The sequence below is a fragment of the Phyllobates terribilis genome, unplaced genomic scaffold (assembly GCF_046119375.1).
Source record: "Phyllobates terribilis strain yellow unplaced genomic scaffold, ASM4611937v1 Scaffold_14__1_contigs__length_39327217, whole genome shotgun sequence".
Classification (NCBI taxonomy): domain Eukaryota; kingdom Metazoa; phylum Chordata; class Amphibia; order Anura; family Dendrobatidae; genus Phyllobates; species Phyllobates terribilis.
Window position 1 is genome coordinate 8,756,974 of NW_027362774.1, and position 15,562 is coordinate 8,772,535.

Genomic DNA, 15,562 nt, shown 5'->3' on the forward strand with positions numbered 1-15,562 from the left:
TAACCAATCAATGGATGGGATGCAGAAATAGGAGTAATATCTAACCAATCACTGGTAGCGATGCATCCAGTAAGGCAACGCATATCCGTGTGTTAGCTCCGCCCCTCCGGAAGTTTGCATTGTTGTCACTGACAACGCAGCGTTGAATACACATCCCGCGTCACGTGATGGCAGGGAGTACAACACCCACCCTCGCACATCACGTGACCGCGAGTGTAAGCACCGCCCCGTGTATAGTACATCCCCAAAATAGGAGGGCCGGAGATGTCACAGTGACACACGTAACTGGAAGGAGCGGAACCCGCCCCCGACACCACGTGACCACTGACCAAACACCGCCTCCAAAATCACACAGTGGTGTATTAACGTCACATTCTCAAATGAATAGTAGTGTGACGATTATGATATAATAGAGAGGGGATGATATATAATAGCAATATGATGGTTGAACATAGAACGGGCAGTACAAAGGTAATTAGTATATAAGATGCACGTTAATGATATCCACACTTAGTATATAAGCTGTATGTAGCAATGCATATATAACAAGACAATAAATACAAAAAGAATACATAATGCATGAAGGACATCAGAGTGTAATATTTCGATGGTCGTCATACAATACTAAGCGTCAAGGTAGTCCTCATATATAATTCTTCATGAATTGGGAGGAGGGAAAAGAGGGGATCCGGTCCAAATAAATATACACATGGCTAAGAAGAGAAACAAATATATGTGAGACAAAAAGAATTAAAACAATTAAAAACAAATTAAAAATACCGAAACGGAGAACAGACGGTCGGAGAGAGATGGCGATCACAGGAATGGTGAAAAATTCAGAGACTCATTGAGTCCCTGGGGGTGTAATGTTTGTAATGACCAGATCCATCTGGATTCCTTTTGTGCAAGGACACGACCAGTGCCACCACCACGTAATGTACTGTATACATGGGCGATGCCCCTGACTCGAAAACCAGTTGGATCACAGGCGTGATACTTCTTAAAGTGCCTAGGAATAGTCTTTAATAATTCAATATTCTCCTCAGTTGCGGCCGCCATGATATCACGTACGTGCTCCCTGACTCTAATCTTAAGCATTCTGGTGGTAAGACCAATATAGATCAAAGAGCAGGGGCACGTAGCGTGATAGATGACGTCAGATGTTGTACAAGTGATGGAATGTAGAATGGTAAATTCCTTCCCATGGGATGAGACAAACTTCTTGGCGCTAGCGATGTTTGGACATGAGATACATGAGCCACACGGAGTGCACCCCCATGTTCGTTTTCTATCAATTGATCCAGTATCTCCAATTGTCCTCTGGATATTTGGGGTAAGATAACTCCTAACTAACTGATCTCGAAGGCTCGACGAGCCGTAACTGATGGATAATTAGGTAAATATTGCCGCAACGTCGGATCTGCAAGCAAAATGAGCCAGTGTTTCTTCAGTATATCGTACATCCTATGCCACTGAGAGTGATACTGTGTCACCATCCTAACCCAATTTTCTTGTTTATGGTTTACATTGGGATACATAAGATTCTCACGATTACTATTCCTGGCTTGATTGTATGCATGCTTAATAACCCTTACTAGTGTTGAGCGAGTATGTTCTATTAACCCTTTTGCCGAGTATGCTCGAGCCGAGCTCCGAGTATTTATAGCTGCTCGGTGATATGGTTGAATCGCTCCCGCGTGCATGATTTGCAACTGTTTGACAGCTTTATTACATGTGAGGAATGTCTATTTCTTACACATTCCTCACATGTAATAAAGCTGTCAAACAGTTGCAAATCATGCACACGGGAGCAATTTAACCTAATCACCGAGCAGCTATAAATACTCAGAGCTCGGCCTGAGCATACTCGGACAGAACATACTCGCTCAACCCTAACCCTTACCTGTTCCTTCCCCCACTCAGGGATGTGTGTGGAGGAAGTGTAAAGGAAAAAACTAACCAGACAAACAAGGGAAGACAGACAGGGATAAATGAAAACTCCAATCATACAAAATACACTCACCAAACAACAGTGGAACACAGGGAAGGTATAGGTAGGTGAAACCAAATAGGAGAGGATGAGGATGAATTCACAAACAAACTCCATGCCACAATCTCTCCAAATGCCAGCTCCAAACACGAACTTCACCTCCAGACACTGAACACAATTTTTATTATAGTATTACCATCCAAAATGATGATGCTAAACTATAAAATTCTCTTTATTGAAAAGTGTGATGAGTGGATGGGGCGGGGTTAACAAACACCAATAACTGGGTATTAACATATTCCTCCAGTGTAGGCCAAACCCTCTAGGAGCTTGGTTAAAAGTTCACATACTCTTTAAAAATTGTATAAAGTGCTGTAATATTCCCTCTATACATTAATGCATTTTATGAAATATTGGCCTTTTAATTCAATTTCTCATTGTAAGAAAGAAACGCCATCACGTAGACAGCCTTTTTACATGCTGATAACATGCCGACTTCAACATGAGAGCTTGCATAAATCATATTATTTAAGCCAATACAAACCTAATTAGCGCCGTGTAAATGGTTGTCACCATAGCCGTGTTTTCAAAACACACAAAGCTGGAGAACGGTATTGGCGCCATGAATGGTGTCATATCTAGGCTATAATGTGTCTGATACATCTTGACACGATGTCTGACAGATCAACATTTCTCAAGGTAATTAACTTTAAAAACTTTCAATTAACAAGACAGCTGTTAGGAAAACCTCAGCTTTGGAATATCTAAAAAAAAAAAAAAAAAAAAAATGTTGGCTATCTTGTGTTATATATTATGTAAAATTATTAAAATTAAATATTTGGGATTGTTTGGTTACGAATTATTTGGTAAAAATTTGTTTTTATGTATAAAAAATGTATTTATACTGAAATTAAAGAGTTGTCCCCTTTATTAAAAGTTTTCACCTATCAAAAGATTCGGTGATGACTTACAGGGCTCTGAAGTGTCCTCTCGAGCTCTATTCATTCTTTAAGAGACTGCCAGAGAAAGCGCTCAGAAGTTGCGGTGGAGCACAAGTCTGGTCATCGCTACGGTCGAGTAAGGCATTTTAGAGCCCTGTTCTCGGGATCACAAAGGTTGGACCTTTATAATCCACAAGAAACTACCTACTCTTTGATTAGGTGATGACTTTCAGTGATGGGAATAACCCTTTAAATAGAGACTACTATGGCAGGCTTATATCAGGTTATTGGTTTAACGCTGGTGGGTGTGGACCTACTGCGTCAAGGGCCGGGCTTACCTTGGAGGAGCGTAACTAAGTAACTACCAGGTAATCACTAGAACCTCTGATGGTGAGGATAGGCTTTGCCGCCGGTAGTCACCAGGTCTACAGCAGCTGACTGGAGGGTCAGAGACGCAGGTATGAGGTACAGAGGGGCGAGACAGAAAAAAAAGTCAGACGGTCCGAGGTCAGGGCAGGCAGCACAGGATTAGTAAACATATCCAAGGTCAGGGACAGAGAGGTAAGACAGGATGGGTAAACAAGCCGGGTCGTTAACTGGAAGCAGAATACAAGGGAATGCATAAACGGGTGCCATCAGGATAGGAACCAACGTTAGGGTGGGGAATGTTAGGAGGAGCTGTCTAATAAAGACTCTGCTAGCATGGTATAGGCAGGGAAAGTTAATCTCTGCAGGACACAGCAGAGTTATATTCCTGCAGAGACCAGATACGCTTCCCTAAGGCTAAACGAATGCCAAATGCAGAAGCGGCAGTGCTGCAAGAAGCAGACTCAGCAAGACAGCCTGACACTGGGAGAAACTGCACAGGGGCGTTGAGAAGGCCTACGAGTTACCACCATGACAATTGGTCTTCATTTCATGAATATGCCAGGAAAACCTCTGTTTCCACAGGGTCTCATTACACCCAAAGAGGTCAAAAAGTGTCCCATTGACCAGTCCACAAAAAAAAATAAAGTAGGGAATACAGTTACAGTATAATGGGCACTAAACCTATGTTAATGTCACCCACAGTGCGCTAAAAGTGTCAATGATCGGCAGCATTACACTTTGATGCCGTAACTCGTTGCACAATTTTCCTTAAGGAATGCTACATCTGTTACTGTAGTAAGCTGCATAATTCTGTACTATGATATCCAATGAAAAAATAATGTATACCCCACAAAAGCCTTTTTTTTAACATGGAAGCCAGTAGATGATAGATGACACTGTATAGCACTCAGAGGTATATGTCAAGTGTATACATCAATCTGAACCATGAACGAGAGCTAAACAGGGCCTCATATACGTACAAAGATCATACGGCTGGAGAAAATGTCACATGTAACTCAATGGAAGTCTAACAGAAATGTATGTGTAGGCCAAGACTCTCAGGGCAGCAGTTGGTCTTACAGATCGGCTATGTGTTCTGGCTTATATAGGAAAATATATTTGCAGAAGCTGGAAAACCTCTTTAAAATCTAGGAAGACCTAAAGCAGTCAGAATAGATGATGTGTATTCTAAAGACCAACCCCACTATCCACCATCCCATCCTGTGCACCAGTCCCGAAGATCAACACTCCAAGATCACAATTTTAACTCTGCCTTTATAGCAAAGTAAGGGCTCTTGCATATGTCTGTATTTTCAGTCCGAGTGCGATCTGACAAAACATCGGATCGCACTTGGACCAATGTTATTGTATGGGGTCGTGCACATGTCAGATTTTTTTCCAATCCGAGGAAAGAAATCGCTGCATGTCTGAGTTTTATTCTGATCACACTTGGTAATGCAAGTCAATGAGTCCGTGGAAAACATTGAACTGCACTTGGATGACATCTGAGTGCAGTCCGATTTCCTGACAGAATGGAGAAGATAGAGAATTTTTTTTCTCCATCTTCTCCTCATCTGCAAGAATCGGATCAGAGGGTCATTTGCATAATCGACCTGATTTTCTCAGATGGATGAGAGAATACCCGATCGTCTGCACCTAGCCTTAGACTGCCTGGAATACTTTCTGCTTTGGCTTGAAGTTGAGATTATGAATTAGTAGTTTAAGTTGTCTGATTATATTGTTTTATCAGAAAAAGCTTTGTCATTACAGCCATAGGCGGATTATAATGAGGGCAATCCGGGCTACCTCCCGGGGCCTCGGGCCTCCAGGGAGCCCGGGGCTCCGGGGTGTCTATGGCCAGTTTGCCTCATTATATGTGCGGCGCTGCGGCACATACTGGAAGTCAGTGGTGGGGGGCCCCCAACCGCTCCCCCAGCAGCGGCGCACGGACGCTGCTTCTTCTCCGGCCGGGCCAGCACTGCAGCAGTTAACTTCCCTGTGCTGGCCCGGCCTCGTCACTGCTAGGAGACACAGCCCTGTGCGCGGCCGTGTCTCCTAGCTGTGACGTCACGCAGTACGCACCCGGCCTGCAGTGCTGCACCGGAGAGGAGCAGCAGGAGGACTGGAGCGGAGCCGGGGGATGGTGAGTCTGTGTGTCTATGTGTGTGTCTGTATGTGTGAGAGTGTGTATGTGTGAGAGTGTGTGTGTGTGTGAGAGAGAGTGTGTGTGTGAGAGAGAGAGTGTGTGTGTAAGAGAGAGTGTGAGTGTGTGTATGTGTGAGTGAGTGTGTGTGTGTGTGTGTGTGCAGGCAGATATCATTGTGTGATGTCTGTTTATATGTATTTTTGAGTTTCAAATGTGTTTATGCGTGTATGTATATATCTGTATATGTTTGTGTGTGCGTGACTGCGTGCGGCCTCCCGCTGTCTCTGGGGGGGGGGGCACCGTGCGGCCTCCTGCTGTGTATAGATGGCGCCGTGTGCACTCCCGCTGTGTATAGATGGCTACGTGCGGCCTCCCGCTGTGTATAGATGGCGCCGTGCGGCCTCCCGCTGTGTGTAGATGGCTACGTGTGGCCTCCTGCTGTGCATAGATGGCTACGTGCGGCCTCCTGCTGTGTGTAGATGGCTGCGTGCGGCCTCCTGCTGTGTGTAGATGGCTGCGTGCGGCCTCCTGCTGTGTATAGATGGCTACGTGCGGCCTCCTGCTGTGTATAGATGGCTACATGTGGCCTCCCACTGTGTATAGATGGCTACGTGTGCTCAATATTGAGTCATACAATTAATGTAAGGCTATGTGCCCACGATGCAGAAATGCTCCGGATTTTTTTTGAGTGTTTCTGCATCTCCATGGCAGAAAAAACGCATGCGGATTTTACATGCGTTTTTCCTGCTAGGGACATGCGTATGTGAAGCGTTCTTCACGTGCATTTCTGCATGCGGGTTGACAAGCGCTTTTAGCATCACTTGGAAAGTGCTTGACAACTTGGTCACACTATATAAATCCATGCAACAGGCATATATAGTGTGACCGTAAGAATGGTAAAAAATAAAAAAATAAAAATATAATTACCTTCTGATGGCCTGCCAACGTCAGCGGTCGCGTGACCCGTCACATGACTAAATGACGTCACGGCAGGTCCTTTTCAGACCATCGTGAGCTGCCGGCAAGCCAGGACGCATCGGATAAAGACACCTGGGGCCATCAGAAGGTAAGTATAATATTTTTTTTTTATTTTATTTTTTTTTTACAGGTTCTTTGGTACCCGGGTCTGGATGAGAGTCTCCTCTTCTCTAGACCCGGGTACCATCCGCACATTGAAACGCATGGATTCTGCAAGTACAGATGCAGTGATGCGGATTACATGCGTCCCAATGCAAGTCAATGGCGGCGAAAACGCCGCGATTCCGCAAAATAATTGGTAGTGCTGGGTTTTTTTCCACAATGATAATCCGCAGCGGAAATTTCCGCAGCATGTGCACAGCACATGCGGATTATCATTGGGGAACATGGCAGACCTTCTACCAAGCGTTTTTTAATCGTTTCTGCAGAGGAATTGCTTAAAAAACGCATAGTGGGCACACAGCCTAAAAAAAATTATTATAATTAATATTGTGCCAAATTAATTTCACGTGAACTATCACATGATCTATCACAGGGGATCATGTGACATGTGATACATCAGGTGTGTGTGTGTGTGTGTGGGGGGGGGGTGCGCGCCTTCTAAACTGCCCGGGGCCCTTGCTACTCTTAATCCACCCCTGATTACAGCTGTAGCTAATATGGCACCGTAGTCATAAAGCTCCTTCTCAGGCTTGGCAGATTGTTTTGCACAATGTGGTTACCAGGAGAATACATTTTTAAGCGCTGCATATCTTTCAGTAAACCAAAAAAATTGGTTTGAAGTCGGCCGAAAGTTAATTCTTCCAGCCTGCGTATTTTCTCAATGGGACAGAGTAATAAAAAATTGCCTGATTCAGAAGTAAAAGATTGGGCATATTGAAATCCAACATGCACGATCTTCTTTGATCTGGAAACTGCTGTTGGGGAGAGTTGAGACACCCCCATACACATTAGATGGTTGTCAGCTCCCACTAAAATTATCAGGTTTGGCTGACAAAAATGTTGGTCTTGGTACCCCAAAAGGCCAACTCAGCTCTCCTCAGCATCCTCCACCACCACCCGGTGCATCCTGTAGATATCTGTTAGCTTGTGCAGACCGCACATAGCGCTGGAGTCTAGAGTGCAACACTTGCAGGCGAGCACCCTACTCCACCTCTTCTTAGGTGATTTGTGCGGACTCACTTTTCTATATCAGTGTCATGCTAGGTATATGGAAACGACCCAGCGTATGATGAGGGGAAAATGAGGGGAAGCCCAGCAACTAGGGAAAGGGAGAGTGGAGACTCCTAGACGAGATCTTACAACATCCTGGCTCCCCTATCGTCACTAAATAAGCTCCTTACCTATTGCCGAGCAGGATACCTTAATCCCTATCTGACCCTAGAGCTAGGCCCTAGGTAGGGAGGGGAGGGGTGAGCACTAGTCAGTCCCCACTGCAACTAAAGACAAACAAGGTAAACAGACAAGGGGATGCACTTATCTTTGAGAAGACACCAGAGCGATCACGACAATGATCACAAAGGAACTCCAAGAAGAAACTAGCCGACTACTAGAATTCTAGGCCTGAACAGAGGAATATACTTCTATCACCAGCGATTCTCTGGAGAGACTGGGTGTTATTTAAAGGTCCAGCAAGGGTGTGTTAATTAGCAGCAGAAAGTGGAGCTCACTGCTGGGTCCTAGAGAGGGAAGGATGGTGAAAGGATCAAGAAGGTGTCTGCAATGCCAAGCGCAAAGACCTTCTACAGCCGGATCCAGAATGACTGTCTGTCACACACGACACACCCGTGACAATCAGGTCTTCAGTATTCCAGGCCTTTATCCCCTCACAGTTGCAGCCACTTTAACCGTGATCATTACTCTCCTGCTAATGAGAACTAATCTGAAATAAATAATAAAATACAATCCAACAAGCTCCCCCTAGTGGTGGTTGCAGGAAATGAGAATGTAAGCACTTAATTCTTCAGGCCATTTATCACAGGCTCCTGAATGTCAATGATCAGCAGACAAACAATTGCTCATTCATCACCAGATACAATTTTACGCCCGCTAAATACAGCAAAACCTCATTGACACGTATTTAGTATCTACTGCCTTTACCAATGTCCATTGTGGTCATCTTGATGTGACATGGACATCATTCCAGGGTAACAATCACAAAGATTTCGGCCAACTTGCTGCATTATCGCATGATATGTAGCCAACAAGAGCTGGCATATTTCCTTCCTTAGAATCATATCTGTACAGCCCAGTAGAAATGCCTGACATTTTAATAATGTATGTCTTGATGTCTTTAGCATTTTACTGGACCTTGAGGCTTATTCGAGAAAATCTCTTGTGTCTTATTAAAAATCAGTGCAAAGTTTCGTTTCCTATTCCTCATTTAAGAAACTGAAGATGCCTTTGTAATTAGCAATGTGCCCCATTTTCTAAATAGGGCTGTCAGGTGAAATTGTTTTGGATAAGGCTCACTCGGGGGACTCTTTCAGAAAATGTTCCTCATCTGTATTCATGTCATTATCAGACATTTGCTTATGTTCTAGATCTTACGTGATTGCTAATGATACAGGAAAGACTCTCCGGATGAAGCATTTTATTGTAGGGTTTCCCTTCTAACTTGTGTCTAACTTGTAGCAAGTTGCCCCAAACCCACAACACAGGGTGCAATAAGTTGGGCACATCTTCAGAGTGGCCGGACTAAGTTTTCATTTTTGCTGTGGATTCTTTATTCATTTGAACAGGAATTAAGTAACATACTGACCAAATACTGAAGCCTAAAGCCACGTTCACACGTTCAGTGTTTCACTTAATTCCTGTTCAAATGAGCAGATGTTCAAAAACAGTAATGAGCAGTGTAACTGTGAATCCTGCTCTTAAACACTTAATAAAAAGTAGCAGCACCATCTGTGTGTCTGTGCCTCCACCCCTCCCCTCTCAGACAGACTACAGACTACAATAGGCAGCTGTAGTCTGATCCCTCAGTGAACTGGCAGTCCATCTTGTTTTGAATAAGATGGATTTAGCTTGAGGCCACGTTCACACGTTCAGTATTTGGTCAGTATTTCACATCAGTATTAGTAAGCCAAAACTAGGAGTGGATGAAAAATGCATAAGTGGTGATGTGTTTCTATTATCATTTTCCTCCTATTGTTCCACTCCTGATTTTGGCTTACAAATACTGATGTAAAATACTGACCAAATACTGAACATGTAGTGTAAGAGTAACATCTGCATGGATTTTATATGCTCTCTTGTGTTTGCATGCATTTCATCCAAATACTGCAGTTTCCTTTCCATTATTTTATCATGGAAATATACTTCTTTCTCCACTTATGAAACACTTTTCTACTCCTTTGCCTCCTAAATTCATAATTCTCTATTTAAGGTCACATTCAAACGTTCAGTATTTGGTCAGTATTTTACATCAGTATTTGTAAGCCAAAACCAGGAGTGGAACAATCAGAGGAAAAGTATCATAGAAACACGTCACCACTTCTGCATTTTTTCTCTACTCCTGGTATTGGCTAACAAATACTAATGTAAAATACTGACCAAATACTGAATGTGTGAACGTGTCCTCAAACTAAATCCATCTTGTTCAAAACAAGATGGACAGCCAGTTCACTGAGAGATCAGACTACAGCTGCCAATTGAAGTCTGTGGAGAGGGGAGGGTGGAGGCACAGATACACTTCTGCTTTTTATTAAGTGTTTAAGAGCTGCATTCACAGTTACACTGCTCATTACTGCTTTTGAACATCTGCTATATAGAGACTGGCAAGGAAGAATCCCTCATGTCTTGTGTCAGTGTATGGGAAAGATATAGCTGTATCTGTGTGACTGACGCCCTATCCAAGCTTCATCTGCATGCATTTTTTAATACTAGGCAACCACCCCCCCTCCATGAATTGGTAGATTTGTGAGTGGGTGCTAGATCAGAATTTTGCACCCGTACTGCCCCCGCCTTTATCATGGGGATCTCCTGCATCCAGCTAGTGCATTGGTAATCTGACCTGGAATTGGTAAGGCTGTTTTTTTTCTGTTAGTCTGCACCCACTAGCTGGGAGACAACTGAAAGTTAGAAATAAAGCCTGTATGGGAGGCTATAATGGCCAGAAACAGTGTTATTCCTCATGTACCCACTCAACATGTCACCTGAAACAACAGGTACGATGTACATCTCTACATATTGATTATACTTTAATTTAACATTCATTTTGTTTCTTCCCACAGGTCAACGGCCTTTTCAGTGCAGATACTGCCCATACAGTGCCTCTCAAAAGGGAAATCTGAAGACCCACGTTCTATGTGTCCATCGAATGCCTTTCGACAACAGTCAATACCCAGACCGAAGGTTCAAGCGCTCCAGGGTTGACCCAACGGAGACTGTTGGGAATTCTGAAGAACTAGTATCTCCCAAACCTGGGAGTTCTACGCAACTTCCAGCAGAAGGCAGTAACCCTCAGGATTAACCTGTGGGATCAAGTCAATCTGTATATTGCAATATGACTTTTGTTGGTCCGTTATTCATAGTGGGATGGGAAAGCAGGAGACTTTGAATGTCACAACCTACAAACCCGCTTCCCTCGCCTTTTACGAAATGGCTGCGGGACTGTTACCTAGCTACAAAAAACTTCCAAACCATGTAATTTGGAATATATATATATATATATATATATATATATATATATATATATATATATCTCTCCAGAGGACCGGTGTGGCATCATAAGACTTTTTGAGTAATGTTTGTCCAATGCAAAAATGCTTTTATCAGAAAAATGATACTGTCTAAATGATTCAACGCTGCCTTGAAGAAGAGAGAAAGAGAGACAAGGGAGGGGCACTGTGTTTTCATCGTCGAAAACACCTTTATAATATGACACCAGCTTCTGTCATTATCCGAGCATAGTAATGAGATGAGTTGGTAGATTGCCATGGTGCCAGTCTGACTGGAGCTGTCATTACAGGGAAGAAATCAATCGAAGTGGTGTTACAACCGCACTGTAAGAGAAATCTAAGACAGCCCACAAGTTGAGGTCACGACTGACCTACAGTATATTGGAAAGGAAAAAAAAAAAACATAATACAATATTCCATTTTCTGTCTCTCTTCAGATTCAGCCAAACAAACAATTCTGAAGATTCGCACAATCCGCAGTAGAGAACCACACGCGGTCTAATCCACTGGCCTTTTCTAGCACTTTGCCTTCATTTTTTTTTTTTTTTTTTAATCTAAAAACTTTTTATTTTATATCTTTACAATTAAGTTGAAATACTAGAGAAATATTTTACTTTTGTTTTCTTTTATTTACTTTCGGAAAGAGTCAAAACTGGCTTAGACATAATTTCAAACTATGTAAAAAAAAGTTTTAGTCTCTAGCGGAACGTTGTGATCCACTGTCCTTTATTCAGCACTTTGCATTCATTTTTTTTTTTTTATCTAAAAACTTTTTATTTTATATCTTTACAATTAAGTTGAAATACTAGAGAAATATTTTACTTTTGTTTTCTTTTTTTTTACTTTCGGAAAGAGTCAAAACTGGTTTAGACTTAATCCTAAACTATGTAAAAAAAAGTTTTAGTCTCTAGCGGAACGTTGTGATCCACTGTCCTTTTTTCAGCACTTTGCATTCATTTTTTTTTTACCTAAAAACTTTTTATTTTATATCTTTACAATTAAGTTGAAATACTAGAGAAATATTTAATTTTCTTTTCTTTTATTTACTTTCGGAAAGAGTCAAAACTGGTTTAGACATAATCCTAAACTATGTAAAAAAAAAGTTTTCGTCTCTAGCGGAACGTTGGGAATTGTTCAAAAATAGTTTCTATTTTTGCAAATTTTAGTTATTTTTTTTTCTCATTGTTTGTCTTTATTTTTTCATTCTTCCGTTACAATTATTCGAGTTTCTTATTGTTGCGTTTTAATTAAAAAGGATTCAGTCGCAGCTCTTCAGATTTTAATTACGCTCTTTGGTAAGACAAACAAAACTGGTGCTTTGTATTAAAACTGTTAGAACTACTGCAGGAATGTCTTGAAAATAATAATAAAGAGATGACTCGGTAGAACAGAGTTTTCTCGAGAAGGCTGAGAGCAGGGTGTTCATCCCAACAGCCTTAAAAAAAAAAAAAAAGCGGAAACAAAAAAAACTTTTAACTCTGCCTAAAGCAGTTTTGGAAAAGTACTGAACTGCAATCAATGTAAATAGAATTCTGTATGCTCTGCTCTGAGACTGGAAACATATCTCAGGAGATTGAAGAGTACAATTTACATATACTGCCTGAAAGAAAAGACACCCTAGTGAATTTTTTTTTTTCCAGGGAGGTCATAATGTAATGGACTCGCTTCACATAGAGCAAGCTGCTTACTCGGTTTCCTTTTTTTTTAATTTCCACTATAGTTCTCACTGCCTTACTTATATATCGAGTCGTGAAAAAAAAAAAATGCAGAAATCCTAAAAAAAAAAAAGGATTAAAATAAATTGAAAGTTTTTTTTTTTTTATTGTAGTAAGCTTTAGGATTTTAAGTGCACTACTGTGTTTGGTGACGATGTCAGTCGCTTGCTTTGTGTGTTTGCGCCGCTGCCTTCAATATATTAGCAGAAAAAGAAAAAAAAAATGAAACAAAATGTTAAAAAAAACAAAAAAAAAACAACATTCCATTTCTTGCACTTTTTTATCTACTTCAGTATTTTTTGTGTCCTTTGAGAATTTTCAGATAAAGACAGGCAATAATTTTGTTTGAGACACTGGATACATCCCCTGTTACTTGTGACATGCGTGTATGTTGAGCCCATAGTCCAGTGCTACCGCCCCCCCCGTGTAATCATTCTTGCCGTCCCCACATTCTGGTTCGACAGAGACTTTCTTCTTTTTTTTTTTTTTTCCAGAAGATCATTTGTAAATTGTAGTCCTGGCAAGTGACAGCGGCAGTGATACATTGTCAGTTTCTGAACATTATTATGCTCTTCATATATAAACATGTCATGTTTTTTTCCCTCTGTAATGCCTGTTGTCTGTAGTTCTGGTCATAATAATATTGTCTACATTTCCTACGCAGAGAAATGAACATTTTTTTTTTCCATCTTGGAGAATATCGGAGAATGATAGAGTAGAGGCATCTGTTGCTATGCTTGTAACGAGTAGAGGACTTTGTATTTAACTTTTATTCTTGGTCATTATTTATTAAGAGATACATCAGTTGACATAACTTTATTCTGGTACAAAAAGTATTACATTGTTTTTTTTTTTGTTTTTGTTTTTTTTTTCAGCAATGACTGTTTTATTTTCTCTTATTAGAATAAAATGTCTTTGAAGCAGTACAGTTTATTCTGTGGTTTACGCAATAAAACCTCTACCTCTGAAGACCAAACTAAAACAACAGTTTTATTACTTACTGACCGTTCCGAGCAGAACTTTTTATTTGTTGTTTTACCGTTGTTTCGAAATTTCTGCCATTAAAAAGGGGCTACTAGAAAATCAAATATCGTTTTTTAAATGGCATTTACTAAAGAAAAATTGGGACATCACGATAGGGGTGTCTAAGGCTCTGTTCACATGTCTAGTTGTCATCTATTTGTAATGGATCCAGTATTGAAAAAAAACTGGATCTACTAAAAACGGAGCAAATACGGATGCAAAATAGAAACCAAAAGTTTCTGTTTTGCAATGGATCCATTTTAAAAGGACACTTTGGTTTACATTTTGCATCCATTTTTATAAATTTAATCAATTTTCCATTGACTTTAATGTTTGAAAATAAATGATCCAGTTGCTACCCATTTTTTGGGGGTTAGACAAAAAAAAAGTTGTGCAGACTATGAAGAGTTTTTTGCCAAAATTCCGGCGTAGAACACTTTTGAAATGTCTCGAAATGTTTGCGCAGCTTGAAGGTGGGCAAAAATATTTTCAACTTTTGCCGTTTTTTATACCACTATAGCCACCCTTTATGTCATATCCGCAGGAAGCATGCTCAGTTGTTTTTTTTTTAGGGCTCCCATAGAAATAAATGCAGAAAAGTGACTCCCTCGTCATTCATTTTTTGCTTGGGTACAAGGACCGCCATCTCCCTTACTAGGCTGAACAAAAGTCCCTGCATCTTGCTGGATTAAAGTGTTGGTCTCAGAGATGGGACCGACATTTATAAAGAATATTCCGTGTATTCCATGAATGTCTAAGGAGGAAATGCTCCTTAAACGGGTTGTCCATATTTGGGGATATTATATTTTCTTACTTAAATGCATGTATTTTGGGATAAAAATAATTTTTGAAATTGAGAATTTTTGCACCATTTGCCTGTTATAGTCTTAGTCTTTGTGGGTTGCACCGTCTATTGCTTGCTGCAGAATGAGTAAACAGAAAATCTGTCAGTGAGTTCGCTATGAAGGTCTGACGGGGAGTTTGTAACTTTTTTTCATGTCTTTTTTCAGCTCCTTCAGTTGATTTATGATCACATTTCAAGTTTTATGTGGTCTGTGAAGGGTAAGAAAGAGCCTGTAAAAGACAAATGGTGCAAGACATGCATTTAATTAAGAAAATTATCTCCAAAGGTGGACAAACCCTTTAGTACCATATCCAGGGCCAGTTTGCTGCACAAGAGTTGTATTCAATGTGTGATATTATCTTAAAAGGGAACCTACAGGCAGCATGAATCAGACATTGACTTATTTTCCCTATTGCAAATAGAAGTCTCCACCCATCTCTAAATGATTGACAAGTCCCTCACAGAGTGTGTATAGGTGAATACCTATGGGGACCCACCCCAGTTACTTGTGTTCTGGACCCCTTTTTTACAGTAGGTTTTCTTTGAAATGCTGCAATGCTTCAGAATGAGCCATACGTATTTGCAATAAGGGAGCCTGTCTCCAATTCATGCTGCCTGAACCATGACAGGTTCCCTTTAAATATGTTGTCTAGGATCAGATAAACAGAACCGCTTTCTTCCAAAAACAGCGATTCACCTGAGTCAGGGTAGCTGAGGAGTTTGAGATCAAAAGCCAGTAGGGTGCATCATAAACAGATGGAAGAGACAAAAGCGTAGTCAGGTCACGGTCCGAGGTCAAAATACCAGGAGGATAGTGGATCAGAGCAAAGAGGTTAAACAGACCGATGGTCAGAACAAGGTCCAAGTTCAGGCAGCA

The 15,562-nt window shown here is 41.1% G+C and overlaps 1 protein-coding gene across 11 annotated transcripts in view; it reads left to right on the forward strand.

Moving 5' to 3' along the window:
- ZNF536 (zinc finger protein 536) overlaps positions 1-13,573 on the forward strand; it is an 809,539-nt gene extending 795,966 nt beyond the window's left edge. For 8 of the 11 annotated variants that reach the window (XM_073659657.1, XM_073659662.1, XM_073659659.1 and 5 more), the window contains one exon: positions 10,657-13,568. In XM_073659657.1, coding sequence (XP_073515758.1) covers positions 10,657-10,895 — 239 coding nt within the window. In that variant the 3' untranslated portion in view covers positions 10,896-13,568. Of the gene's footprint in view, positions 1-10,656 lie in introns of all 11 variants that reach the window. The other 3 variants (XM_073659664.1, XM_073659661.1, XM_073659666.1) reach the window with 3 other exon arrangements.
- Positions 13,574-15,562: the final 1,989 nt, after the last annotated feature.